Below are 26,319 nucleotides of genomic sequence, written 5' to 3'. Positions count from 1 at the left end.
TGATTTGTCAGTCCCTTCCTCAGGGAGGGCTCAGCCTCCTTGGTGCACACACCCCAGCCACAGCCTGCAAAGGGGAGATGGAGAAGGCCATACACTGATACTTGGGACCTTCACCATAGTGCCAAAAATGCATTAAAAAGGAAAATGTTCAGGATTTCGTGCTGTTTTTTGGTGTTTTGGTTTTTTTTTTTCTTTTTTTCTGTTGGTTTTTTTTTTTTTTTTTACTAGTGGAATAAAATCTGAATACCAGAATTCACTGAGAATCTATATACACCACATTTTAGTTAAACACACACCAATCTTAAAGTCAAGATTGACTATTTTTGCATTTGTAAAATGGCTAGAGCTGGGCTAAATTTCAGCCTTACAGGAAACCGTGGATCAGATCAGAGTTTTCTGCACGTTCTGCATCATTTTTACTGCAAACGTGGAAGAAAATAATGCAGTCCCCACAGTGCCAAGAACATCTTGGGTAACAGCAACACACAAGAGATATTCTTCCAATATTAAAACTTGCCTACTGGAAAACCATCTGAGAATCTAGCCACAGCTCTGAACCATAGCACAAACTTCAGCTGAAGAGTTTTATTCATTTTCTTCTCACTACAAGTTAAACCACCTACAATATCACTTATATATTGCCATTGTTACTCTGTAAAGGTGTGATATAAAATGCTGTAAGACCCGGTACCTTTGCAATTTATATAAACACAGTGAACTTCATTACTGTACATGTACTCTGCAACTACAGCTTAGCTGTAAATCCCCCACACACAATGGTATGGACATTAACCCCTCTATCCCCATTAAACTGTACATCAAGACAATACAAATTTACTGTCCCCACCCACCCCTTACAAAAAAATAATACTCTAAAAGCAACCTACTGCAACTTTTAATTAAGACGATTACATATATTTTAGACCAATTGCTTTAAAGCAAGAAGGCAGTATAAACCTTCTAGGAAAATTTTTATAAAAGAGGTTAAGAAATATAAGACAATTTATACATTTAAAAACTTACAATAAATAAGAGATGCAGGCATTTTTGAATACTAGATACTATAATCCAATACAAGAACATCTTGATGTTCCGAAGCCATAGGTTGAAACTTATTGTTCCTCATTTTTCTTCTCATCTCCATGCTTTGAATATTCGTTAACCATGACTGGGTACTATGGCTCATTACTCTTCACAAATACTGTGGTTGGGGAAGAATGGTTAAAATTTGCCACTAAAAATGTTATAATACACTTTCTGATCATCAACCTAAAGCGTCCCCCATATCCGATGACTCAAAGACAGCAGGTGCCCCTCTCACAAGTCAAAACAATATTTGCTGGAAGTAACAAGACTCATACCCCATCACAAACAACTTGCACTGAGAAGAATTATAACTTAGTCCTGCAGCGAGATATCCCTTTTCCTCATTTTTGTCTTGCAAAATTCAGGTGAAGATCACAGCATATTCATGATAAAGTTATACAACTGATTCAGCACCACAAAATGAACTGGGAGACATGACCGTCTGTCCTGGGTTGCAGGATCACAGGTTAGCCAGGAGAGTGCATTGTACTGTTCCAGAACAAACCTGAAAAGCAAACAAGCTCCCATCAAGCCAACTGATTTTCTCAGCAGTCTTTTACACTCCTAATTTAGTATAATCCAGTTTCTTTGGTATTAAAAACATAAAACAAGTTTGCCAATATTCTGAAATAACATGCTTTCAGAATGGTTACAAGCAGTTCAAAGCTAAACTGCCTTTGAATGGAAAGCTGTCATTTTAATTGTCTATGCTTAAGTAATGTCAAGAGGTTCACATATTAAAAAAAAAAACAACCCACCAAGAAAAAAATGTGACATTTTCTCAGCAAGTGTCTTATGTTTCCATGAGTCTCTCCAGACTCCTCTACTGCAGCATTTCAATATTTCCACAGTACTGCAACAGAAGATTCTGGCTCAACTATCTTCCACCCCTTTGTGCCCCCTTTTCAGTTGCACCTCAAAACGCTCTTTTAGCTTGAGGAATTCATTGTCTCTCAAATATTTTCAGTTGTAATCAACACTGATGAGTTAAAGAAGAGCTTAGAGATGTTTGGTTTTAATTGCACCATTCTGTGATAAAGCAATCTTTTAATCACTCAGAGCACAGCTATTTATATTGTCTCTGATGTACTAAGGATATCAGCAGCACAAAGTAAAAATTAACAGCAAGGAAAACAAACAAACATGTAGCTTCCCTGCAACAGCATTAAAAATGAAACCAACAGTGTTTCTGCAAGTGATCAATCATAAATACCTGAGCACATCAGAAGTTTGATTAGAATCAAGTGGGTGGGAGTGTTTACTGTGGAGTAGCTCGTCTGATTGCACTGAAGGCACATGGAGGTGCAAAGAGGCCTAAGGAAAGAAGAGAGATGCCAAGAGTTACTGCCTGCTTCTACTACAGTTTATTTTCTTCCCTCTCTCTTGCTGACCTGTACCTTGCAGTCACCTTCTATTCTCTGACACACAAGCCAAAACAGATCTTATCCTTAAGGCTACCAGCAAGTTCAGGAATTACCAGCATATGCAGGAAATTCACACAGAAGACTCCTAAAAGCACAGACTACTACTGTAATACATCCTAGGGATTTTTTTTTTTAATCCCTTTGCCTACATTAAGTGGTTATTAAAGGCAATTCAAGGGGCCCAAGATGTCTAATGGTTTACAGACTTGAAAGTTCAGTTTCTTTCTGTAAGGCTGGTCTATTTATATCCCATACATAGAGCTGCTTAGGGTAAATAATAAATCCTCTATTCAAAAAGACATCTTCCAAAGCCACAGCTGAGCTTAGGCCAAGAGGAAGCACTAATCCAGACACAAATAAGGCTGAAGAAGATATATCTTTATCATTAGAAAATAAAGCATAGCATAAGAGATGCTAATTTAAGTCAGAAGTGATTAATGTTAATACAGAAAGTTTCTCTGTATAGTAATGTATAGCCTTAAATATGCCAAGTATGTCTTGATTGTGTCATGAAAAGATAAGGGGATCAGACAATATCCAGAGAGATGACACAATGGTTATCACTTTGCAACAGCTGACAGTGAAAACTTAGCTTTTATGCTTTGTGAAATACAGAAAGAGATTTATTTAATATTTTTCTTTTCCCCAGTGTAAATGAGATACCACATTACACTTGTGCACTTTCCTCTCTACCACCATTCCCCACAGGAGTCAAACATTAACCAGAGATCTTCCAGAATCTCAACTTCTTCTTACAAAATAACAGAGCACAAACCCAGAAACAGAAGGGAGTCCTGACTACTGCAAAGAAACCACAAGAAGAACAGAACCCTTTAGAACATTTGCTACTCCCACTCCCATTGCTCATTTCTCTTCCTTTACAAAAAGTGAGCATAAAAAGCCAAAGCTCAAAGAATTTAAAACACGATTTCTCTTCCTGCAAAAGCAGACATACTCCAAGAGAAATGCACCAGCTTGGTTTTAAGCATAATAGTTCTCATAATTCAGGTGTCTCCACACTGCACAACTTCCAGTCTGCTGAAGGTACATTACCTTAAGAAACAAGGGACACTGATTTTGTGCTTGAGGACAGGCCGACCAAAACCAGTCAGGCAATGGACCTGCTTTGGCAGTTGACACAAAATAACCCAGGGCCAATGGCTGCTGCAGTATATTGGTTACTTCATCGTGAGATTCTGTTGAAAGCAATCGATCTGTACCTTGACCCTGTAAAACAACAGGCAGGGCTTTAATACTAGGAGAGCACAAACTTCATGGAAAATTATCTGGAGCTTTCAAAACACAAAGGGTTTTGAAATATCCAAGCATTGCATGAATCTTGCAAAGACAATCCAGGCTCCAATCAAAGCATTTTGTAGGAACCTTTCATTCCACAAAAGGAAATTAGCAGCTGCAGAAGAACAAGCACAAAAACACAACTTGTATTTACTCTAACAGTTACCTTGCCCATATCACCTCCGTGGGGGTAGTGGGACCCTGGAGAATGCACAGGGGATCCAGTAGGGGATGCAGGAAGAATATTTATAATGTCAGGATCAAGATCATCTCCAGTGTCTAACAAGTCAAAGATTCCCATTCCATCTGCTCCATCTTGAAAAAGAACAAGACCAGTGAATTTCTATCGTTTGCCTACACAAAACAACACATTCTGAAATCAAGTGATTTTCCATATATATCTTGTGAGTCATTAGAATAAAGTCTCAGTCTTATTACAGCAGGAGTGATGAAGATTTGTTTTTTTTGGTTGGTTGGTTTTTAAAGCAAGAATAAATCAAATTTACTAACCATTGTTTGTGTTAAAGGCCAGATCCAAGTTTTCAGTGGTGTAAGTTGACGATGCTACTTGCACAGATGCAGATGTGGGGAACACAAGGATATGAGTGCAAGATGTGTCCTGGGGGGTATTCAGCTGAGATGTCTGCATGTTTAAAGTGGTGCTGCGTCCAAACACAGACCCAGTTGACACAGAATCTGTGAAAGAGAAATTAAGGATTTCCTGAAGTTTTTCCAAACCCGAACTACGAATTCCCTTGCCAGAAAAAAAAGAAAAAGAAGAAAAGAAGAGAAAGAAAAGAAGAGAAAGAAAAGAAGAGAAAGAAAAGAAGAGAAAGAAAAGAAGAGAAAGAAAAGAAGAGAAAGAAAAGAAGAGAAAGAAAAGAAGAGAAAGAAAAGAAGAGAAAGAAAAGAAGAGAAAGAAAAGAAGAGAAAGAAAAGAAGAGAAAGAAAAGAAGAGAAAGAAAAGAAGAGAAAGAAAAGAAGAGAAAGAAAAGAAGAGAAAGAAAAGAAGAGAAAGAAAAGAAGAGAAAGAAAAGAAGAGAAAGAAAAGAAGAGAAAGAAAAGAAGAGAAAGAAAAGAAGAGAAAGAAAAGAAGAGAGAAAAGAAGAGAAAGAAAAGAAGAGAAAGAAAAGAAGAGAAAGAAAAGAAGAGAAAGAAAAGAAGAGAAAGAAAAGAAGAGAAAGAAAAGAAGAGAAAGAAAAGAAGAGAAAGAAAAGAAGAGAAAGAAAAGAAGAGAAAGAAAAGAAGAGAAAGAAAAGAAGAGAAAGAAAAGAAGAGAAAGAAAAGAAGAAAAAGAAAAGAAGAAAAAGAAAAGAAGAAAAAGAAAAGAAGAAAAAGAAAAGAAGAAAAAGAAAAGAAGAAAAAGAAAAGAAGAAAAAGAAAAGAAGAAAAAGAAAAGAAGAAAAAGAAAAGAAGAAAAAGAAAAGAAGAAAAAGAAAAGAAGAAAAAGAAAAAAGGAGAGTTTCTTAAATACCTGGCATAATAATGAAAGACCCCTGTGGTTCCATTGCCACCAAACAAGCACTGAGGATGCTGGGAGAGTCTGCAGCAGAGATCCCACACATTCTGCACATGTCCTTTAGTCTCTTACTGAGGGACTGAAGGTTCCGGCGGCTCAGCAAACAACTCCAGTCTGAGGATACAAAGCACAGGGGTTTGTGTAGCAGAGCAGTGCTTGCAGAACACATTTTACAGCTAACAGTGTGTGGCAGAAGCTTCACAACTGTTTAGTTCCAAATACACAAAGGAACTCTCAAATCGTTGAGGTTTTCTTCCAGAAATAGGGAAAAATACTTTATATTACTGAAAAATCAAAGCTTCAAATCAAGTCTTAGACCCTAAAAATCTAATATTACCTTTTAATTCCCCGTGTCCTATTCTTCCTAAACGGCCTATTACAACTCTCCATGGCAGAGAGCTCATCTGCACAAGTCCCAAGCACCATTCCCAGAGTTTCTGAAGACCAAGTCTGCGGGCAGAGCCCTTTTTCCTGCGAGCTCTAGAATGAAGAAAGAAAGGAAAGCAAAGGTAGAACCCATCTGCAACAAGTTTTTACTGCCACTTAGGGAATTTATTTGTTTAACTTGAACATTCACAGGACCCCAGAATGTTAGTATTGTAGTTCATCAACTGCAACTTTGTTTTTTTAATCACATTGTAACACTGACATCAAAAGTCTCTGTGTGTGTGTATGAACACTCACACAAAAACACTCAACCACCACATAAACCAAATAGTTCTACTAGAAATTTAACTCAAACCAGTGTGCACATAATACTGAAATTATCCATTTGTTTTAGCCAGTTTTGCAATACAGAGAGTCTGCAAAAGCCAGAGCTGTTCTTACACCATCACATAAACAAACTTAATTCTTCAGGGGAAAGAAAGAAGACGTACAGACTAGAAATTAATGTTAACAGGTTCATTCTTACCTGTTTGGTACATCAATATTAATTATGCAAGTTTCTAACTGTTCTCCATAGAGATCTGTACAGGATGCCAGCAGCCACCTTTGGTCATGAGACAAACAGTAGCCTACAAACAGGACATTATACTTCTGGCCAGCTTCTCCAAAAGTTTCTCCTAGTTCTGTTTGCTTGTCCTTTACAGGAGCCAGGATAAAGGGAGGGGTGTAGAGTCGAATGCACTCAGGTCTCTGTAAAGACAGCAGAACAGTCAGGTTTTGGGAAGCAATTCTTCCCAAGAACTCCAGTAAATGAAGGAGAAAGACGCCAGCGAGTTAACAAACAGGGACATTTCTCCCATCTGCATATTTACACAGCTACATTAACAAGACTCACATCAGGGCTTTTAAGAGCAGTTTCCATGGCTAAACCTGGGCCAAAGCCAGTTAATGTTTTCACGTTGGTGGAAGTTGGAAGAGGTCTCCGGCACTGAGTGAAAGCTGAAAATGCCAAAGATTTTAAATGCTGGGTGTAAATCTGACGGTCTTCGTGTTTCACAGGTTGTAGAAGGTACTGGCATGGGACAATCTAGAACAGATTACAGAGGAGAGGAAAAATAATTACTGTTTCATCATTAAATGGCTTTTGTGACAGTGGCTGGGTATGCTGGTTTTAGAATTTTACTAGTTAACTACTTTTGCAGGTGCTGACAACATTACAGTTGGATGTCCTCAGGAAGCAGCAGGGTCAGGCTGGTAGCACAAATTCCAGAGGTGGGACAAGCAACTTTCCCAGACTTCACTCATTATAGGAGTGGGCCACTACATTTCCTGGGAGATAAGACTGATGAGTTTGGAATCTACTACAGGATTTGGCTTTGGTTGGTAACACCCAAACTGCTCTCAAAAATATCACCTTAAAGGATTTAACAGCTGTAGCACTGCAGAAGTTATGTTTGCAAAGCAAATAAACTTTCACCTTGAGGGCAGATTATAGCCTCAAAAGCACAACCAGAGCCAAAGACACTTTGTTCAGCATGCTTTGACACACGTTGGCTCACCTGCACAGAAATTATATTCTTGATGTTAGGAGGAAGAACCTGAACCATCTCTAAAAAGCAGCGCAGAAGTCCAAGAGTCCACAAACTAGATGAGCTACTGTTCTCATCCTTTTTTTCATATGTAAAAGGATCAATGATGTAAACTACAATTGCAGGTGGATAGGTGATAGCGTGTGAATCTCCATCTGTGGGGACTCCAACTTTATCACGATCCATAGTGCTGGAAATGAAATTTTGAAAACAGTTATACACAGTTTTTTTGATAATTTATTTTAAAACTAAGAAAAAATTGTTAAATATTAATCTAAAAGATCTTTGAGTCCACTGTGGTGTAAAAAGCCAGTCTTTTAATGTCATTTTTTATGTGTGCTTATCAGCAACTTAGTACTGCTTCTCTTTTCTTTAGCCTTCTTTATACAGGAGCTCAGCCAACCCATAGTTCTATTGCTTCAACTGGGGAACAAGAACACCCACAAGGTCAGTCTCTTGCTAAAAGCTCTTTTCTAATGTAACTTTGATAACAGACAGTAGAACTTTAAGACAGTGCCAGTTAGCTATTCCTCCCCCCCCCCTTTAAAATACTGAAGTGAGTAGTTTAGTGAATTTTTTTCTCTTTAGGAGGTGAAAAAAAAAAAGTTTATTTTTGTACCACAGCAGACACTGAGGTGCAGTTAGAGCTGCAGCTAAGACTAAAACCAAAAAGTTCAGCTCCACCACATGAAGGAATTCTCATTCTCCCTAAAAAGCAGCCTGTGACTAGAAAAAGAAAAATAATATTTTTATTGTGAGGACGAGATCCTCTGGCTGAGCTGAGGGGCATTTGTTTTTCTTCCTGTGAAGCAGGTTTAACTCTGCAGTTCATTACCTTTCAGAAACCTCTGGATGGGGCTGTGCAGGTGCTGTAGGAGCATCTCCAGCCATGGCTGTTGTTTGCAGTGTTGGCTGTTGCTGCTGTCCCCCTGTCTGCCCATTCTGGACTGTTGAAGCCTGGGTGGGCAGGGAGGCAGAAGTGGTACTGTTCATACTGCTGAAAGGGGGAAATGAAGAAGAAGGTTTGCTTGTTGGGATCCCACTGCCTATGTTGGCAGAAGAGGACGATGGGGCAGTGGTAGTCAAGGTTGAGTTAGCTGTGGTGGCTGCAGAGGACATGGCACTGTTTGATGTCACTGTCATAGTACTACTGGTGGGGGCTGCAGGAGCAGATGATGGAGTGTTGGGATTTCCAGTGTTAGGTGTCACTGGGGGCAGAGCAGAGGCTGGCTGGCTGGAGGGAGGAACCAGATTTGTTTGGGAAAGTAAAGAGTTGTCCAAAGGCTGAGAAGCAAGGTAAGGACCTAAAACCAGAAAGAAAGGATACATTTTATATTGCAACTGGTTTTAAGCATAAGTCTATAGTTTTAACAAAACAGAGAGCAAACGCTTATCATACGTTTTTACCACTCAAAATACAGGTATTCAATTTTCAAATTCTAGTATTCTCATAAGATTCTTTCAGCAATATCCAAAAATGTAAGTTTTCCAGCCATGTTGAACTGCTAGAAATCACTGCTTCAGAGTTTAAGTCACCCCTACAGAAAGACAACCAAAGTCCCTATGGCAGCTATACTGCCATTCCCTGATGATACTGCTAGATGGTAAGAAGCCATTTTAGCACATATCTAAACATATGAGGGGGGTGGATTTTTTTTCCCCTAATCTTAAAAGAAGAAAACTGCAACAGACAATATGATGTAATGAATAAATTCAATTATTTCTTCTCCTCTGCTAGAATGGAATAAGTGGTAATTGTATGAAATAAGAAATGTTAAAAATTAAATTTCATACCCAGCTCATATCTGCAAACTTGGGCATATAACTTGAGTTTGGAAAATGCTTCATTGTTGGCATTAGCTGTCTGGGAGAACCATTCTGTGACCAATTTCTCAGAAAGTTTCTTTGAAGCAGTAGGTCCAACTCTCATGATCCCATCAGGCAATAACTTACAGATAGGTCTGTGCTGGCCAAGCCTGCATGACTGCAAGGGAGGTAAAATAGAAGATGCAAGGTAAGAAATTTAAAAACCTTAAAAACTGTTAAATATCACATAAAGAGAAAAGCAGAGAACTCAATAGTTTAGTCATGACATTCCAAAGTCATATTTACTTCTAGATTATGCCAGTATGAAATATTTCATAGTGATTTTATGATTTTCAGGTTTTCCTAAATACAAGATAAACAGGTCAATACATCACCTAGTCTCATCTTAAAAGCAACCCAAGTAATACATACATTTAATTAATGAAATGTAGCTGAAACAATTAAGGTGGTAATACAGAGTGTTACCACTGAGTGGCGTTTATCAGATAAAGACTCTCAAAACCAGCTATTATTAAAAGGAATGGTGTAGCAGCAACAACCCTTATCTTCCAAGTGCCCATTCCTAAAATCCTTTTTAGCAGCTTTGAGACAGCTTTTTGTGCAGGAATTTATATCAGCTGAGACAAGCCTGATAAGTAGTTATGAGTAGGTATTAGAAACAGTCTTTCAAAAATCCATTTCACTGCTAACTGCCATAAATAATGTACCTCATATATTGCAGTCAGATCCCTAAAGAAGCTTTTTGCACCATTCAGCAGAGCCTCGTTTTCAGGGCACACCACAACATAAGCAACATCTCTTTGAGATCCATAAGGTTCCAACATCAGCCTCTCCCAGTACGGCAGAGCAAATGGAGACAGCACCAGGAAATCGTAATCATATCCCAACAAAAATGTTGGGATTGGCAGTGGTTCCGGGGACTCATCAGTTCCTGGAAAAGCAAGACACATTTTCCAATATCTTAAGCAGAAAAGCCTAAAATTATCACCCTGCTTCTAGGAAACATGAGGAGAAAAAAAACACGAGTGTTCCCAGCATCCAAGCAGGAAGCAGCCCTGATTATAAATGGAATAATTATCATTTTAACAGACAAAGAAAAAACCTGCATGGATGGTAAACATGTCTGCAAAAAAGCACCAGCTCATTATTTTTATTTGAAATCTCTTAAGTCCTCAAGAAGTTGTTCCACAGTTGTTTAATATTTCTATCAGTATATACCAACAATCAGGAACAGATCTTTAATGTCCATGAAGTGATCAAAACGAGGGAGAAGAAATGTGAATATTCTAAGCAGACAGGTAAAAACCACAGAAGAAAAAAATAATTTCAAACGTGCATTTACGTATATCCTGAATTTATAATTACCACATTCTAAATATAGCTCCAAAAGATCTGCTGGTGAAAGGTCATTTTCTACAGAGGTAAATCCATCTCGTATGCTTATGAAATTACTTCAAATCTTGAGTGCACAAATTTACCTTGTGCATCAATGTGCATCAATGTGCATTTGGCCACTCCAAATATTTATCACAGACAACACACTGGATAACCTCAGATCTTCAACACAGTTCTGAAACTACTGAGCAATAAGGGATATTTTTTCAAGCATTTTGAAGCTAGTATTTTTAGCTATGCTATTCCTAGAGTAATTAAAGTGGAGTAATTCTTTTGTATTAAAAAAAACCAGAGCAATTGCTGCTTTTCACATGAAATCCAGCTTTACAATTTCAGTCAGAAAACTGTCAGGTGTATATAAACAGCAGAGCTGAAGCTGTTAATTTAAACACACCTCTAATTCACCCCTGTTTCAAGGAACAGAAAATTCTGTTTCTCCTCAAGAGAAGAGTTCTATCTTACAGCTCTAAAAAGGTCAAATGCAGAGTTCCAACAGGCTGAACAGCTCCCAGACACTGAGGTGTGGTGGAAGTATCAAGGAGAGATGAAGAGACCAGAGTCTCCAGAGCAGTTTTACCATAAGAGCCTCTGCCTGCCATCTTGTGAAACTGCTGCCACGTCAGGGGCCCCTGCACACCCCAGGACCGGACCGTTCGCTTTTTCTGGATTGCATCCTGAAGAACTGGCTGGAGCGAGAGCAGCATGCGGAGGATGTCCTGGGAACACTGCATGCTCACATCCACAACTGCAAGGGTAGATAGAAAACAAAAATGGTCAAGGTTTTTGCTGCAACAAGAGGATAAAGTAAAGCCCTACACAACGACAGCCCAGAACCCTAAAACAAAGTCGCTCTCTCCTGAAACGCACCTGAGGGCAACCCAAAGGCTAGGAGGTAAAAAGTTAAGCACGTGGATTTAGAGTTCTCCCCCTCACATCAACTTACAAAAAACAGTTTTTTCCCCAGTATTTTTCTGTAGAGCTTTTTGCCTCAGAAACCTAACCATTTAATCATTTAAACCAATGGAAGAGCAACTAAAACTAACAAAAAAAACCCATTCAAATACGAACAGGTCATACGGCCCTTAAACTACAGGATTTTCCCTCCAAATAAAGGAGGGTTAGGCAGACTGCCACCCAGTGCTCACTTCACAGAAGCTGAGGGAAGCCCCAAACAGCCACAGTCCATTTCACCAGCTTGCCACCACGATGCCATTTCACAGTGTTTAAGAATAAAAAAGCCCCCACAGAATTTGCTATGGCTGCAACTTCAAAGCCTTGTATTTAAAAGTATCTTTGCATCTTAAACACCAAGGTTACAGTAACGAAGTCTGCTCCTGGGTGCCTGAACACACTGATTCATCTATAACCTGGGTTTTTAAGCTAAATCCCCACCAATCCTCAGAAACCTAATTGTGTTGTACTATTAGTCCTCCTCATCCTCATTAACAACCATGAATTGCAGCTAAGTGCTACCAAAGTTTGACATTTTACTGCTCAACCTGCTAGAGCTCCTAACTTGAAAAGACCATCATTGAGAGAAGTACACAAATACACACAAGAGAGGGTATTCCATGGGACAGTACATCATTAGTCAGGCCCTAAAAGGAAAAATCCTGGGATCTCTGGCAGCTCCAACATGCAGCGAAGGCTACAATAGTGCTTTATTTGCCACACATGCCATTAAACCACCGCCCCCCTTAAAGTCGGGGGGAAGCCAACTGAATCATAAATCTTATTAAATTCTACCACAGTAGCCTTGACAAAACAGTCACCATTTGAACCACCTACACTTCCCATGTACACTCATTCCACAGAGCCTCAGGAGATGCAGTCACCAAAAGCTGCTTTAAAAGAATAAGTCCAGCAAGGAGTCATGGACAGTCACTGATCATCCATTACCCATCAAGTTTATGTTAGGAATTTGCAACTGATGGCAGCCAGGGCCTATACTCTGCTTGCTACATGGTACCAGCACAGAACACAAAAGAAATGGTTATTTTGAGCACCATTAAACTCAAAGTTTATGCAAGAATGCAGGAGGGAAAAGAGTCCTAAGTATCCAATATTCGCGGAAGAAAAACAGAAGAACAAACATTTTAAAAATAAATAAATTTTTTTTAAAAAATCAAAGTTCAACAAGAAGAATATAAGCTGTTTTCAATATTTACCATTTCTTTTTGACCAGTGGTGCAAGCAAGTAGTTTTCACAAGTGCTTCATCAACTTTCCCTCCTGACATATTGTCCATGAACTGCCGTCCATGTTCCAAGGCTAAGTAGCAGTCATTGCAACAATCCCTTTCTTCTACACGTACCAGGTTGCTAACTGCACCAACTTTGGGGACAGAATCTTGATCTGCTGCTCCAAAGGGTGAGAACAAGTTGGTGCACTGATCCTGCAGCAGCAGTATTAACTCATCAGGCAGTTTCTCAGGTTCTTTCAGCCCTCCACTGCCATGTTCAACAGAAGTAGCTCTGAGAGCTTCGAAGCGTTTCTCCGCTTCTCTGCCGCACTCCGTGTTACGTCCCAGAATATCCAACTCATCTTCAAGAAACAGTCCAGAACTGTTGCCAAATTTTCTATTCATAACAGCACTGAAACCACAGGTACACCTATACTGGGCCTCTTGTGTTGGATCGGGAATGTAAACTCCAACATCAGCACCTTTGATGTTCATATTGCAAACACAAATGCAGCAGCTGTCAAAGTTACAGTCTTTGAAGAGATTCATGACGGACTCTGAGAGGATGAGATTCACATACAGGCTGTGTGCCTCTGGGATGGAAGGCACTGTTGCAGGTTCAACAGAATTAAGGGGCCTACAGGTCGATGGTGTGGAAGCTGGTGAATATAAATCAGAGTTCTCATATTTGACTGAACCCTGTGCACTTGCAGGTCCGCCAGCTCCACGAGGTGTTCGAGGAGTCCTTGGTGTTCTAGGAGTTGGGAAACGAGGGGTGGAAGGAGAAGGGAGAATTCCAGCTCCACTGTTACTGGGAGGTGCACTGCTCGGAGGCATCCCAAACGGAGTATGAGTTTGTGGTGTGTATGCAGGGCCATACTCCTGATCCATAGTGCTTCCATCACTATTAGCAGCCACAAGAAGAAGGAAATACTTTAAGTACACAACGTCCTCTTCTGAAGCTTAAGTCTGAGGTTTCTAAAGAAGGATCTAACTTATTAATATTTGCTTTATTAAACTAGACTTTCATAATCCACAGCAAGACTTTCATTCTCTAAGGAACGTCACAAGCATTTGCTGTAAATGACTTTACAGGACTCCCACTGACAGCACTGTTAAAGAATCTTTCCCCTCCTCCTTTTGTCTTTTCCTTCACACAAAACATGCAGGAAACAAGTGCAGTCAGAATAAATTATCAACTATGGTTCTGTGGAGTCTAAAGGACACCTTTTTTGTTCATGTTTTATTTACACATTGTGTTGACACACACTAAGAAAATATACTGGGTCTATCAACAGATTCAGCTGGATCCATGAGGAAAGTATCACCTGGAAACATTTAACATTTTCTTTCCTAAGCAGCTGAGTATCTCCAAAGACCTATAAGGCTAATGAGACCCAGAAACATATTGCTTACAAATGACCCTACAAGAAGCAGAGTCAGTATTTACTCCAAGATTTAATATAATTTTATCAACAAATGGATTAGGCAACAAGGACACTGTATTTATACCAACTACTAATGCAGAAGAAAATATTTATTCCTTGTCCTCTTCAAGAAGAAATGCCAGCAAGACCATCACTACCAACTGCAGATCATACTGCTGTTACCAGGCAATGTCACACTGGGCATAGCTTCCAATCAAAGGAAATGTTTTCCTAATCCCAGCACAGCTGAGATTACTGCTATTTAAGAAAATAATTTAACTAAGAGAAGCATCACCTGCTAAGCCCTTACAGTACCTACAACACTACTGCAAGAAGAAGTCCCAAGTTTACATTTATTTTGATTGTTACCATCTTCATTACTTATTAAAACTGGACTTTCACCATTAAGGTTCCCCAAGAAACCTTTAAATGAGACAAGGGATAAAATGTATGCACAGTTAAGAAGCTATTTGAGAAGACAATCTCAGAGTAAAGTTTAATTGTAAAGATTTTTTTAAAGGCTTTTGTCAGCTGTATAAACAAAGTGTGTCCTGACAACTATTTCTCATTACAGGTTAAAAAAAAAAATAAATTAAAAATTAGGGGTACTTCCTAGAGTGTGGATAACTGACCCCCTTACAAAGCTGAAACATTTGCAGCACAGCTCATACCCATCTTTGATGAATGGCATGGCAGGTCCTGGAGGGAGTAAATCCAACTTGCCCACAGTCCAGCTCTGGCGATAGATGCATTCTTCAGGCAGTTTGATGGGAGGAAGACACTGGCTGGGAAGTGTCTTCAGTGGTGCAAACATGGAACAACCCACTAAAGCTTGACAATTCTCAGGTTTATAAACATAAGAATAATCCTGGAAGTCAGATGTGATAAAGCATCAGCATGTAAATCAGGTCACTTAGTATGCTTCAAGTTAAAAAATGCACTCAGTTTCCCACAGTTCCTACTCAGGGTTAAGTAATAAATTAATTATCAGAAACATTTACCAGGACTACCAGCACCACTTACCTTTATTTCAGCAGGTTTGGGACTGCAGAAACCCTCATCTACTTCAATTCTGAACTGAGCTCCCACACTAGAGCTGTTCCCTTCAAGTACCGTCCCTCCAAGTGTAGTGTCCAGACTGCCATATTCCTTATTATTCATGTTCATTGGAGAAAATCCCATAATATGCTGTTCCAATGAAGGTGGAGTTGGATACATTTTATGGAGATCTGCAGTGCCTGATTTCAGATTAGAGACAGGCAGGATTACATTTTGAAGTATTACCTTTCCCTTAAAATTTCAGTTGGGCAAACAAAGCAGGTGTTTCCAAATTCCTAAACATATTAACCAACAAATGCTTAGAGATAATTATTTAGAAAAAAAAAAAAACAACAAATCAAGCTTACTTATGCATGACAGTGGGTCTAGATTTCCTGCTTTTGCCTCTTTGCAGTTGGATTTGTCATCAGCACCATTGACTGTTCTTTTAGATCCAGGCTAAGAGAGAAAAGAAGTATTGTAATAAAATAACTTTAGAAATTAACACATTCTTATTTCCTGCTAACAGGAGACTTCATGTGCATAGAAAAGCTGAGATTTTGTATAATATAGGAATATTAAATCAGAGGCCCAATGTTAGTAGTTGGGGTTACACTTGTCCTCCCCTAATACTTGTAACTCAGGGAATGCTCTGCCATCAAGTCATGATGCTATAAAAATGGAAGCCCAGTTATGAGACAGCTCTCAGCCTGTTAGCAGACATAATCAAAAAAAAGCTAAATAGGGCTGCCCACAATCCAGCAGAAAAAACATCCACACTCCCAAAGCCATGCTAACATTACTGGGGTTACCACAATGAACAGAAAAGATAAACACAAATCTTGGAACAAGAGGCACAGGGAAGAAAAGCTGTTGAAATTAAATGAACACAAGATGTATTTTACAATGTTTAGACAGTACTGAAGTCTACAGAAAATAAGACTCTTCATGTTTAAGAGAAAATACACTTTGCTTTCTGTAATGACCCTTGATGGCTGTTAAGATCCTTCAGCCCTTACTCAGCTACAGCTCCCATTAATGTTGATGGACATATTGTCTGGGTAAGGGGATTTAGGATTAAGCATTGAGCACAGAACAGTTCAGAAAAGACAACTGATTACAAACAGTATTGAAAAAGAAACTAGAAAGATAATGGATTCAGAGCCATCAGAGACCAAGATAATAGCTGCTGCAATGAAGCAGCTTTTTTGTCAGAGTGTCCATATGTTCAAATGCATCTCCTTTTTCAGAAGTTTTGGGTTTGTTTTACCCACCAGTTAAAGAGAACCTAGAACACAGCAAAAGGGCACTGCTACCACTGCTGAGAGTGTAAAATTGTAAGCAGGGGTATATTCAAGAAGAAACTGCTATCTAGGTAAGTACAGGCAGAACACCAAGAGCTCCTTTGTAGCAAAAATCTGGTTGTATGAGTCAACCAAAGCACTTTCTCTGCTACAGAGGAGCCACAGCACTTGCTTATATGCAAAAAAATAATAAAATTTAAAAAAGCCAATCCTCCAAAGACACACTTGCAGTTTTGTGGCTAGGAGGTGCCATGGCTTTTGCATTCTCACTTACTGTTAGTTCATCTTCATCAGAATTGAAGAGATTGTCAAGGTCAGTGTAAGAGACCACCAAGTCTGTTTCATGGAACAGGCTGGTTGATGCAGTGCGAGCATGAGCAGCAATACGTTGGGCATCTGTGAAGAAAAAGATGACAAACATGACCAAAACATTGGCAATATAGATAAATTAAAAAAATAAATTCATCTTAAGAACAATTTCCACCGCCAGGGGAAGGAAGGGGTGAAATATGTTCTCAGTTCCACTCAACACATGAAGTTCATTTAATTTTATAAATGTTGGCTATAAAATCCAAATGTTATTTGCAAACATGCAACGACCAAACTCTGTTTTTCATCCCAATTCTTAAGGGACAGGGAAATACAAACCATAAAGTAAAAAACTTAGCAGCCTATTAGAATCTATTGACTATTTCAGAGATCATTAATACTGCACACTTAAACGAGAAAGGACAGAAAGTCTCTTTACCTTGCTTGACAGAAGGACTAAATAGAGACATAGCATCCTCTCCTTCATGGGACAGAACTGTAACACTGGATGTGCCATCCTCAGTCTATTAAAAAAAAAAATATAGGAAAGTTTGCTTAAATTAACCAGGGGAATGGTGGGTATTCTGTCAGCCCAGGGGAATTCTTGTACACAACCAGAAGTATCAGGTTCTCATTAGTCTTCCAGCTCAGCAAGGTGCAGTCTGGGGGTCTGGTTAGTGGTATTTGCTCAGGAAGAAACAAGCTTGGAATATCAAGTTCATCTCACCCACCCAAAACCTTTCCACTCATGAACAAAGCACTTGCCTTGTTCCTCCTCTCTTCCCCAAGCACTTATCACCCATTTCTACAGAAAGGCTACTGAGCCAGACTGGTGTTTCTTCCAATCCAGCAGCCTTCTCTCAGCACAAGCCATAAACCCTAATGCAACAGCACCATCAGTGTGCCAAAAAAATATTATAGGTGTTAAGTAAGAGGCATGCTGCATAATTTCACTGATCAGTTCTGCTACAACACAGTAATTTTTAAAAATGTAAACACACAGAGAAGGATTTAAATTGTATTTGGTGACCAAAGCAATTTGTTTTAATCTCCTCACTGATTTGTACCCTCAGTCCTTTTACTCACCTTGTGTTTTTTCCCAACTTCCCTCTCAATGTTCTGCCTGTCTTTTTTACTATCAGGAAACAAGAATTCCACATCACCATCAACAAAGGCATAAGGATCAATTTCAGGTTCCTGGTCAGCTTCCGTTGCTACTGCTGCAAGGTATTGGTTTTTACTCTGATACTGTTGCACCAGTTCATCTGAAACCTTCAGAGGTTTTCTACATTGCACCATTAGTCTGAACAGAAGAGAAAAATAAAATAAAAAAAATTGATAATATAAAAATCACAAAATATTATTCACCATTTATCATGTGGAAACATTTTTGCTATCACACAGCCTTTACAAGAATATTTCCCACTTTGTTCCTTTCCACCCCAGCTTCAGAAAACTTTTGGGGAAAAAAGATTAAATCATTAGTCATTTAATATAACCTCCTCACACACATCAGATACAGCAGTGTGATTCATTCTGCCCATCTCTCTCAAGCACTGTCAATTCAGATAAAGATTAGTAATTTATCCCAGGTCATAAGCTGTCATTTATGATACAGCACAGATGTACCAAATATTATCTCCAGCAGAAGAAACTCGACAGGTTAAAACATTACTCATTGCCATTCCCCATCCATGTCCAAGCAAATTATCAGAAAGGAGTGATTAAATCTGAATTTTCCATTTTTTAAGGATCTAATAGCTGAACCTTTAATTCATTTAGATGTAGCAAGCATGCCAGGCTCCCAGCACCCAGCTGTGTCTAACACAGAGCAATGCTCTGTACACAAAGCCTGCCCATCCAAAAAGCCCAACAATAACCACTACTAAAGCACACAAATGCCACTATGTTTAGTAGTAATTTAGATTACTTATATCAATACAAATGAAGCTTGCAACACACCAATATCTAATTTACTAATGAGAATAATAAAAAACACATTTGCCTTTCTCAGCATTTTTCTTTTTTTAACATTTGGAGCCAGAAGTGGAGTTGGTAAGCACACAGAAATTAAGGTTTTGTATCAGGATTATTAGGTTTCACAGATACAACACTGCACCAGCCAAAAGAGACAGGAAGAACCCAATGTTGTGATTATTGGCTACACATTTGCCTCTCTACCTTCTGCCCCTAAACAAACTGTTTTATATCCTAGGGGACAAGAAGCACCACGGGAGGAAAAAAGTGAAAAAAAGTGTTTCAGACTGATCCAGGTCCACAATTTCTTCTTGCCCCAAGACCTCTTCTTCCCAACGAGCAAGAGGAAGACCAGTGATAAAGAATTTAAAGAAGTGTCATGCATGAAATAAAAGGGACATTGCAAGGATACAGAGGGACACTTCAAGTTCAAACACAGCTTCTCTGTCTGGCTGGATGAAGTGAATTAAAGGAGAAAAAAAAGCACTAAAAATCCTATCAACACCCATCTTGAAAGAGCTGAGACATGCCCCAGTTCATGGATTCTCTTTACCAGTGAACACAAAAGGTATGGTTAAGGAAAGGTGAGCAAGGACTAACCAACAGCTACACCACATTTACTTCTTCCCACAGCTTTCCTGTGCAGCCAAACCAACGTGACTCCCATCAGTGCCTTCCCACTGCCTGCAGCCACACAGAAAATCAACACAAAATTTCAGCCCTGTGAGTAGCTGCTTCAACTCTTCTACCATAAATTAATCACACAAACTCCTCAGGGGAAAAAAAACCAAACCTCAGTGACTTGATAGTTCCATTAAGAGTATTCTTTCACCTAAATAAAAACCAAACATTTGGACCAAAAATGATTGACAGTGTGAGTTGACAGAGGCAACTCCAGGTGCATTTGAGATTCATTTTTTTAATCCCTCAATCACAACCCTAGGTCCTAAATAGGCATCATTTGGCTACAGATTTATTTTACAATAGAAAAATAAACTTTATTGCCATCTGTTAAATCAGAGTTCTGATGAGAAAAAGCTGGAGGGTCTTCCAACCCAGCTGACTGTGCTTTGTGCTCACATTTCACAAGTATCTTCTTGTATACAGAGAGCACAAAGAGTTACACACACACTCACTGCCACTGCTTTACTGACACATTGCTTGTAACAAGAAACTGCTGCCTTTGGCCTCTCAGTCCCCTCACTTTCTCACATTATTACTACAGATTTAAGCACTACTTACTCTGTAACTGATGTTACATTTTCCTGTCCAGCAGGTATTACTGGATCATCTCTCAACTTATCATTTGGAAGCTGAGGTGGTAAGAATTCCACATCCTTTTTCTTTGGAACTTTGTAATACTTCCAAGTAGTATCAGCTTCATCTTCCTCCAAATTCACTGCAGTACCAACATACATCGTGGGCTCTATCACTTCAGGGAACTGAGCTGGGAAAGGCTGAGGCAAGCCATCAAGTCTGTCTTCCATTGCTTTTGTGGGAACCAAGGGGTCTGGTGTTGGCATCTGGTAGAAATGTTGACTCTGAGGAGTGGAAGGAGCTTTAGCCACCCCTTCATCCACCACATCACAGGGGTGAGGGCTGAGTGGTGGGGGCTGAGGTGAATTTGCCAGTTCAGCATTATGCATCTGAGGAGTCTTTGCTACATCATTAGTTCTGATGTTTGAAAACCTCACTTGACTGTCTGGAGCAGTCATCACCAGCCTCTGACTTGCTGAATCTGCCTCCATGGCAACATCATCACTGATGGAGACACGATGATGGAAAGGAGTCAAAGGGCGTTTCTGTGGCTTATCCCCTTTGTCTTGCTTCTCATTTGTCTTGTGCTTTGGAGCTGCTTGCTGTTGTTGGCCCACAGGTGGTGCCTGCCCCTGTTGACCTGAATTTCTTGGTTTGAGATTTTTGTGCCTGCAGAATTAATACAGGGGGGGAAAAAAACCAAAAAAAAAAAAAAAAACCAACAAAAAACTTCACATTAATCTTTACAACGCGTCTATCGTTCTTTTTTCCCCAGATAAGAACCAGCTTCTAAGCCATTAAACAGCCAATTACAGAAGTCTGAAATTGATAACTGTCCTGAGTGAAGCTGCCTCTTTCTGACCAAACTTCATCTGAGTGACTTGAGGGGCACTGCAAGATTCAGAATACCTTTTTAAAAGAAGGAACTGCAAAAGCTGTCCTCTGAGCCAAACACACACGTTGTTCTCCTAACTGAAGCCAGTATTTTATAACTGGTTTTAACAGAAATAGAAAGTCACATGAAAACGTTGTCACTTTTAACTTCTGCCAACAGTGATGAATCAGTAGAACAACATAGGAATTAATGAATGGCTTCTTGAATTCAAGCATCACTGCTAACCAGTAATGCTGTCCAAGTCTCTATCAGTTAAGGGGTGCAAAATTAACATCAAAAACCTAGAAGCCAAGCTATTTTGAAGCTTTTGTGGCTATTTACCTGCAAATTTAGCAACTGTGGGGAAAAAAAAAAAACAACTCACTGTCTCAACTGCATTAATACAGTTTTTTCCAGTATAAATGCACTTGGGCTTTAACATTTCATCTTGAACTTCAAGATGCCAACTTTATAGATCATCTGTCTGAATGAGAGACATAAAATACCAAAGTCTAGAATGAAATGTTTATGATTAAGCCATTGAACTGCCTGTGCACCCTTAGTGCCTGGGTTTCCTCTGCCACTCTCCCATTAGGAAAGTTAAACTTGTATTAGAAACCAGCATTAGGCAGGAATAAAAGATAAGAGGCATCAAAATCTATTTTTACCTTAAAAACTCTCATACATATGTTTTTGACCACTTGGAATTCAAAATGCAGAGAGCAGTTAAGGGTTTTAAGTCTCTGCAATGTCTCTTCAGGCAGCTGCATGTTTCTAAGAGACACTTGGCAGCTAATGGATTGTTTTCACCAGTGTTATCATCTCTAAATTCTCCTTTAACAGAGTATTTAATCCTCCCCCAGCTCTTCACAGGACACAAGTATTTCCACAGAACTGAAACCAACCATTTCAAGAAAGGAGGAAAAAAAAAAATATATGCATTTCTTTCAAAATGCCACATCCTCCAGATATAATTTTAAGATCCCAATATTCATTGCAAGGTAATCAGTGTAACATTTAAATCAGAGAAAGCATTTAAACCTTCACAGCACTTCAGTCTCCCAAAGATTATATTCTGCCATAAGGACAGGTATTGGGAATTCACTGAAATCCATGTTTCCATTTATTTTAAACACCTCTATTAACAGTCTGTGTCACTGGAAGTTAAATCCAGGCCTTCCCCTCCACGTTTTGATCCTTTTTCCCCCCAGCTAATAGAAAAAAATCCTGGCAAATCAACTCACAGAAAAGCAGTTTCATATAAACCACCCATGGAATACCACATTTTACCAGAAAAAAAAGCAGGTTTGGATTTTTTTCCATATTCATGACACGATGCTACAGTCATCTTGCTGTGGATTAAACAGCTTTCTCCCTTTTACACAAGTGCCACAGCTTTCTAGGAAAGGTTCTTAATTCCTGAAAAAAACAGGCATTCCCTTTCTATTGCAGGCTGAGAAAGCTGCCCATGAGATGGTTTCTACTCATGTGCAGGCCTAGAGGAATTCCAGTCCAAGCCTGAGGAATTGCCACTGGACTGCCAGCAGCTCCACTCAGATGATTCACTTGAATAAAAACTCTGCATTATCTCACTGGGCAGAGGTTCAAGACCTCCAATGACAATGAGGGTACAAGAAACACATTTTGTTACAGCTTCCCCACAAGTAGCTATTGCTTAATTACTCCTCGAGGAGTCATCACAAGCCCTCTCCTCAGCACTTCCCCCTCCATGTGCAGCTCTGGGACTGCAGGTTTGCCAAGTCCTGTACCTTGAACAATTGCAATTTGTCCTCTGCGTGGCTTCAACAAAATCCCAGGATGCCACCTTGTCAGCTGTCTCCTCATCACACAAGCCATTGGATGTAGCAGAATACTTCCTCCTGTGATCCAATATTTGGGAGAGTTATTTAGGATCAACATATGTTCCCTCCTTATCTACTGTGAAGCCTCAAGAGCAGTTTTGGGACTGCATAGAAATTTCAGCATAGAAATGATAAAAGTCCTTTTATGAATATATTGAATTGAGAACTAAACAAAGTACTGGTTAGGAACAAGTTAACTTCCTTGGAATGTTTTATTACCAAGAGTCTGGTGCCTTTTACTACCAGTCACAGCCTCTTTAACAGAACCAATTTCTACAATGAACACAGGAGACACCAAGGGGGTTTTTACCTTCACAAAACGAGTACCTACTTGTTCTGAGCTCTGTTCATGTTGCATTCTTGCCAGACTCTGTCCACCACCTGATTGGCCAGCTTTCTGGGTATTTTGCCACCGTGGTGGCTTGTACTGTCAGAGATGAATCCATCAGAAACTGAAGAAAACTTCACCCATTTCTGGGCAGATTGAGCATCAACTGAAAAGCAGCACCAGGAGAAACAATTTTAGGCACTCACAACCATTGTTACTCCAGTTTAACCCCCACAAGCATCTTCTTAACTCAATGTCAGGAAATAAAATCAAATAGAAAATTTAGGTAGAGCAGATGATTGTTGTAATATGGTTCCTTCTCAAAGCAGGGGGGAGGAAAACCACCATATATGTTAATTCTATACTGGGCTGGCTGTTCTTTACCTTCCAAGAAGCTGGAAAAGAAAATAGCATTGCTCACACATCAGGAGTGCTGGATAACAAGTCAGCTGTACAGAGAACATCTCTACAACTGAAGTTCAAGATGCCAACTTTATAAATCATCTGTCAGGATGAGAGAAACACTGCTAGATTTAAAGCAGCAGCCACCAAAATCATCTCCCTCCTCCTCTCCCTCCTCCCTCCCAGGCAGCAGCTGATTTTGTTGTACCTGTCTGAACCTCCTCTGGTGATGTTGGTGGGGTCAGGGTCACTGAAGACATGGCAGGGTCTCTGGTGGAAGCAGGCACTTGGTGGACACCCAAGCAAGCAGTTGAACAGTGAGATGCCCCAACAGCAGTGGGAGCAGGGATGTCAGTCTGGGGAACCAGGACAAAGCAGGCTGGGTACACCATCCTCACACCAGCTGGAAAAAAAAGAAGGCCATTTTACAGCTGTTTCCCAAAGAACTTCTATTTAAAATCCTTAACAAAGGGTTCATTTTACCAGTCACTCCTAAGTTCACCTTTCTACCTACTAAAGCATGGACAAAAAGTTTGTTGTCGTCCTCATTACTTTATAGAAAAGATTTGGGTGAATAAATAAAAATAGTTTTGTATAGCAAGCCTTGGCATCTACATGCTCCTACCTGCTCCTATCATTTTATTTTATAAAGAAAGTCCTTTTGAAGATCACATAAAACTGGCAATATTCCCCATCAGGATCTGCAGCCATCACTGCAACACAAGCTTGAAACACTCATTACAGAGGAATGATCACATTAGTTGGCAAATCAAAGGTCAATGGCCCACAGCAGAGGAACAAACTGCTGCATCCCAGGAGGCTCAGATTTTAGGAAGAGCAGCAGATAAATGCAGTGCCTGAGTACATTAAGTTCCCCAGGATTGGGGAATGATAAATCTAGGGTTGGTGTTTTGGGTTTTTTACCACCTTTAATTTATTTATTTTAAAAACAACCTTGCTTCTCAGGGTAAATAATGAAAAACACCTTCTACTAATAGGTCTGCAAACCCCACTTTAAGCAGCAACTATGTTTAGATAAGCCTCAGTGTTAAACAGAAAAATAAAATATCAACAGTAGCAAAAAGAATAAAATGGGGTCACTTTTTATTCTGAATTCTGTAGACCTCACTGATCAGTTTTTTTCAGTAATTAAAAGGTTATCAGAGCACTCACCAACAAGGACTTCTACAGCAGCTAAAGAATCATCCTCCCAGTCCATTTCTTCTTGTTTTTCCTCAGATCCCTCCTTCAAGTTGGATGTGACAGGATAGAATTGCTTCCATTCACCAATAAGCTTTTTTGTGGATGAATCAGAAAGCTTGAAGGACTGCCCTGTGAGGGTGCCATTTAATCCAAAGGGGCTCAGAATAACTAAAAAGAGAATTAAATGTATGTTGGAGATCTAATCTGACCAAAATTCACTCTTCTTCACTAAAACAGCATTGCTGTTATTTCAGCCACACCAAATCAACAACTTATCACTGGTAAGTCAGGGTAAAGCCTCCTCTCATTTTCCTGTGCTGCACAAGTTGTTGGTAACAAGCACACACTGCTAAATGTGTCTGTGCTATCAGAACAGAGGAACCACAGTAACAATTACAAATTAATTTATTATAAAAAGTCTTTAAACAAGCAACTTTCCATCCTGGCTAGCAAGAAGTCTAACCTACAGGTAGGATAAAGAAACACCACTTCAAATTCTGACCCAGTTAAGGTGTTTCCTCATCCTTTCCTTCTGCTGGGTACAGTTACAACAACAAGGTGTACACAGGCAAGTTCCATGTTTAGTCTTGTCTGTATTAGGAAAGCTATTAAAGTGCAGTCAAAAAAAGCAAATTTGGACAGAAAGGGCTCCAGAAAAAGCAGCTCCAGAAAAAGCAGCTCCAGAAAAAGCAGCTCCAGAAAAGCAGCTCCAGAAAAAGCAGCTCCAGAAAAAGCCGCTCCAGAAAAAGCCGCTCCAGAAAAAGCCGCTCCAGAAAAAGCCGCTCCAGAAAAAGCCGCTCCAGAAAAAGCCGCTCCAGAAAAAAAACCGCTCCAGAAAAAACGGCTCCAGAAAAGCGGCTCCAGAAAAGCGGCTCCAGAAAAGCGGCTCCAGAAAAGCAGCTCTTCAGCTGGCTTGAGTTCTCCTGCATGACCACACACTTGTTTATTAATTCTCAGTGAGTCTTTAAGCAACAGGAGTGGCCCAGACAGGGAAGGATCCACCAGCCCACTGAGCAGACTCAGGCCCCATCACTCCTCTGTCTTTGAGAGCACAGCCTGCAGCTGCTGGTGGAACCAAAGGAACTGACAAGCAAGGAAGAGCCAAACAAAAAAGGGTGAAGAGAGTGAAGAGGTTTAAGTTGAGTAAGAAAATGGGATTTCTAGAAAAGGTGTTGATGAAGATACATGGGGATTATAAAGCTTATTGAAAAAGCAAAGTATTTCAGTACTTGGAAATGAAGTTTATTGTGTCATGAAGACAAATTGTTGGGCCACACGCCAAGAGATGAGCACAGAAATCATCCACCTGCAGAAGAGCTGACACATGCCAGCTGCCTCCTGACTGTGTCAGGAGAGGGGCTGTGTGAGGAGAAGGTGTCACCAGTACCCAACAGGCAGCCCCCTTCCTGTCTTTGCCAGAAGTCCTCATTCTGAGGGACTCCAAGGACTGACACTGCTGACTTTTAACACCCACCTTGGAAAGGGCTGTTGGACTGCTGGGCAAGAGTGAGGTGCTCCTCACTGAGCAGGTACACAGGTTGGTGCTGACTGATCTCCACACTGGTGCAAACGTTGCTGTCTCCATGTAGGAAGAAGGTGAATGAGCAGGAGAGGTGCTCACTGAGGAGAGAGAA

At 39.9% G+C, this 26,319-nt stretch overlaps 1 protein-coding gene across 1 annotated transcript in view; it reads right to left on the bottom strand.

The window, feature by feature from the left end:
• Window positions 1–174: 174 nt before the first annotated feature.
• MED13 (mediator complex subunit 13) overlaps window positions 175–26,319 on the bottom strand; it is a 52,302-nt gene continuing 26,157 nt past the window's right edge. The window contains exons 4-30 of the mRNA XM_071765302.1: window positions 26,160–26,305; window positions 24,656–24,853; window positions 23,691–23,885; window positions 23,084–23,246; window positions 22,660–22,770; window positions 20,002–20,685; window positions 17,869–18,085; window positions 17,222–17,306; window positions 16,748–16,869; window positions 15,538–15,628; window positions 15,155–15,369; window positions 14,803–14,999; window positions 12,692–13,608; window positions 11,101–11,268; window positions 9,836–10,059; window positions 9,096–9,285; window positions 8,137–8,605; window positions 7,272–7,491; window positions 6,608–6,799; window positions 6,239–6,462; window positions 5,663–5,805; window positions 5,281–5,439; window positions 4,317–4,502; window positions 3,973–4,121; window positions 3,564–3,737; window positions 2,300–2,400; window positions 175–1,591 (exon numbers count right to left, since the gene is read on the bottom strand). Of these exons, the coding sequence (XP_071621403.1) occupies window positions 1,459–1,591; window positions 2,300–2,400; window positions 3,564–3,737; window positions 3,973–4,121; window positions 4,317–4,502; window positions 5,281–5,439; window positions 5,663–5,805; window positions 6,239–6,462; window positions 6,608–6,799; window positions 7,272–7,491; window positions 8,137–8,605; window positions 9,096–9,285; window positions 9,836–10,059; window positions 11,101–11,268; window positions 12,692–13,608; window positions 14,803–14,999; window positions 15,155–15,369; window positions 15,538–15,628; window positions 16,748–16,869; window positions 17,222–17,306; window positions 17,869–18,085; window positions 20,002–20,685; window positions 22,660–22,770; window positions 23,084–23,246; window positions 23,691–23,885; window positions 24,656–24,853; window positions 26,160–26,305 (6,073 nt within the window). The 3' untranslated portion in view covers window positions 175–1,458. The remainder of the gene's footprint in view (window positions 1,592–2,299; window positions 2,401–3,563; window positions 3,738–3,972; window positions 4,122–4,316; window positions 4,503–5,280; window positions 5,440–5,662; window positions 5,806–6,238; window positions 6,463–6,607; window positions 6,800–7,271; window positions 7,492–8,136; window positions 8,606–9,095; window positions 9,286–9,835; window positions 10,060–11,100; window positions 11,269–12,691; window positions 13,609–14,802; window positions 15,000–15,154; window positions 15,370–15,537; window positions 15,629–16,747; window positions 16,870–17,221; window positions 17,307–17,868; window positions 18,086–20,001; window positions 20,686–22,659; window positions 22,771–23,083; window positions 23,247–23,690; window positions 23,886–24,655; window positions 24,854–26,159; window positions 26,306–26,319) is intronic.

This window comes from Heliangelus exortis, chromosome 21, assembly GCF_036169615.1.
Source record: "Heliangelus exortis chromosome 21, bHelExo1.hap1, whole genome shotgun sequence".
Taxonomy (NCBI): Eukaryota; Metazoa; Chordata; class Aves; order Apodiformes; family Trochilidae; genus Heliangelus; species Heliangelus exortis.
The sequence above is the reverse complement of the archived record's forward strand: the minus strand, read 5'-3'. Positions and strand labels throughout refer to the sequence as shown.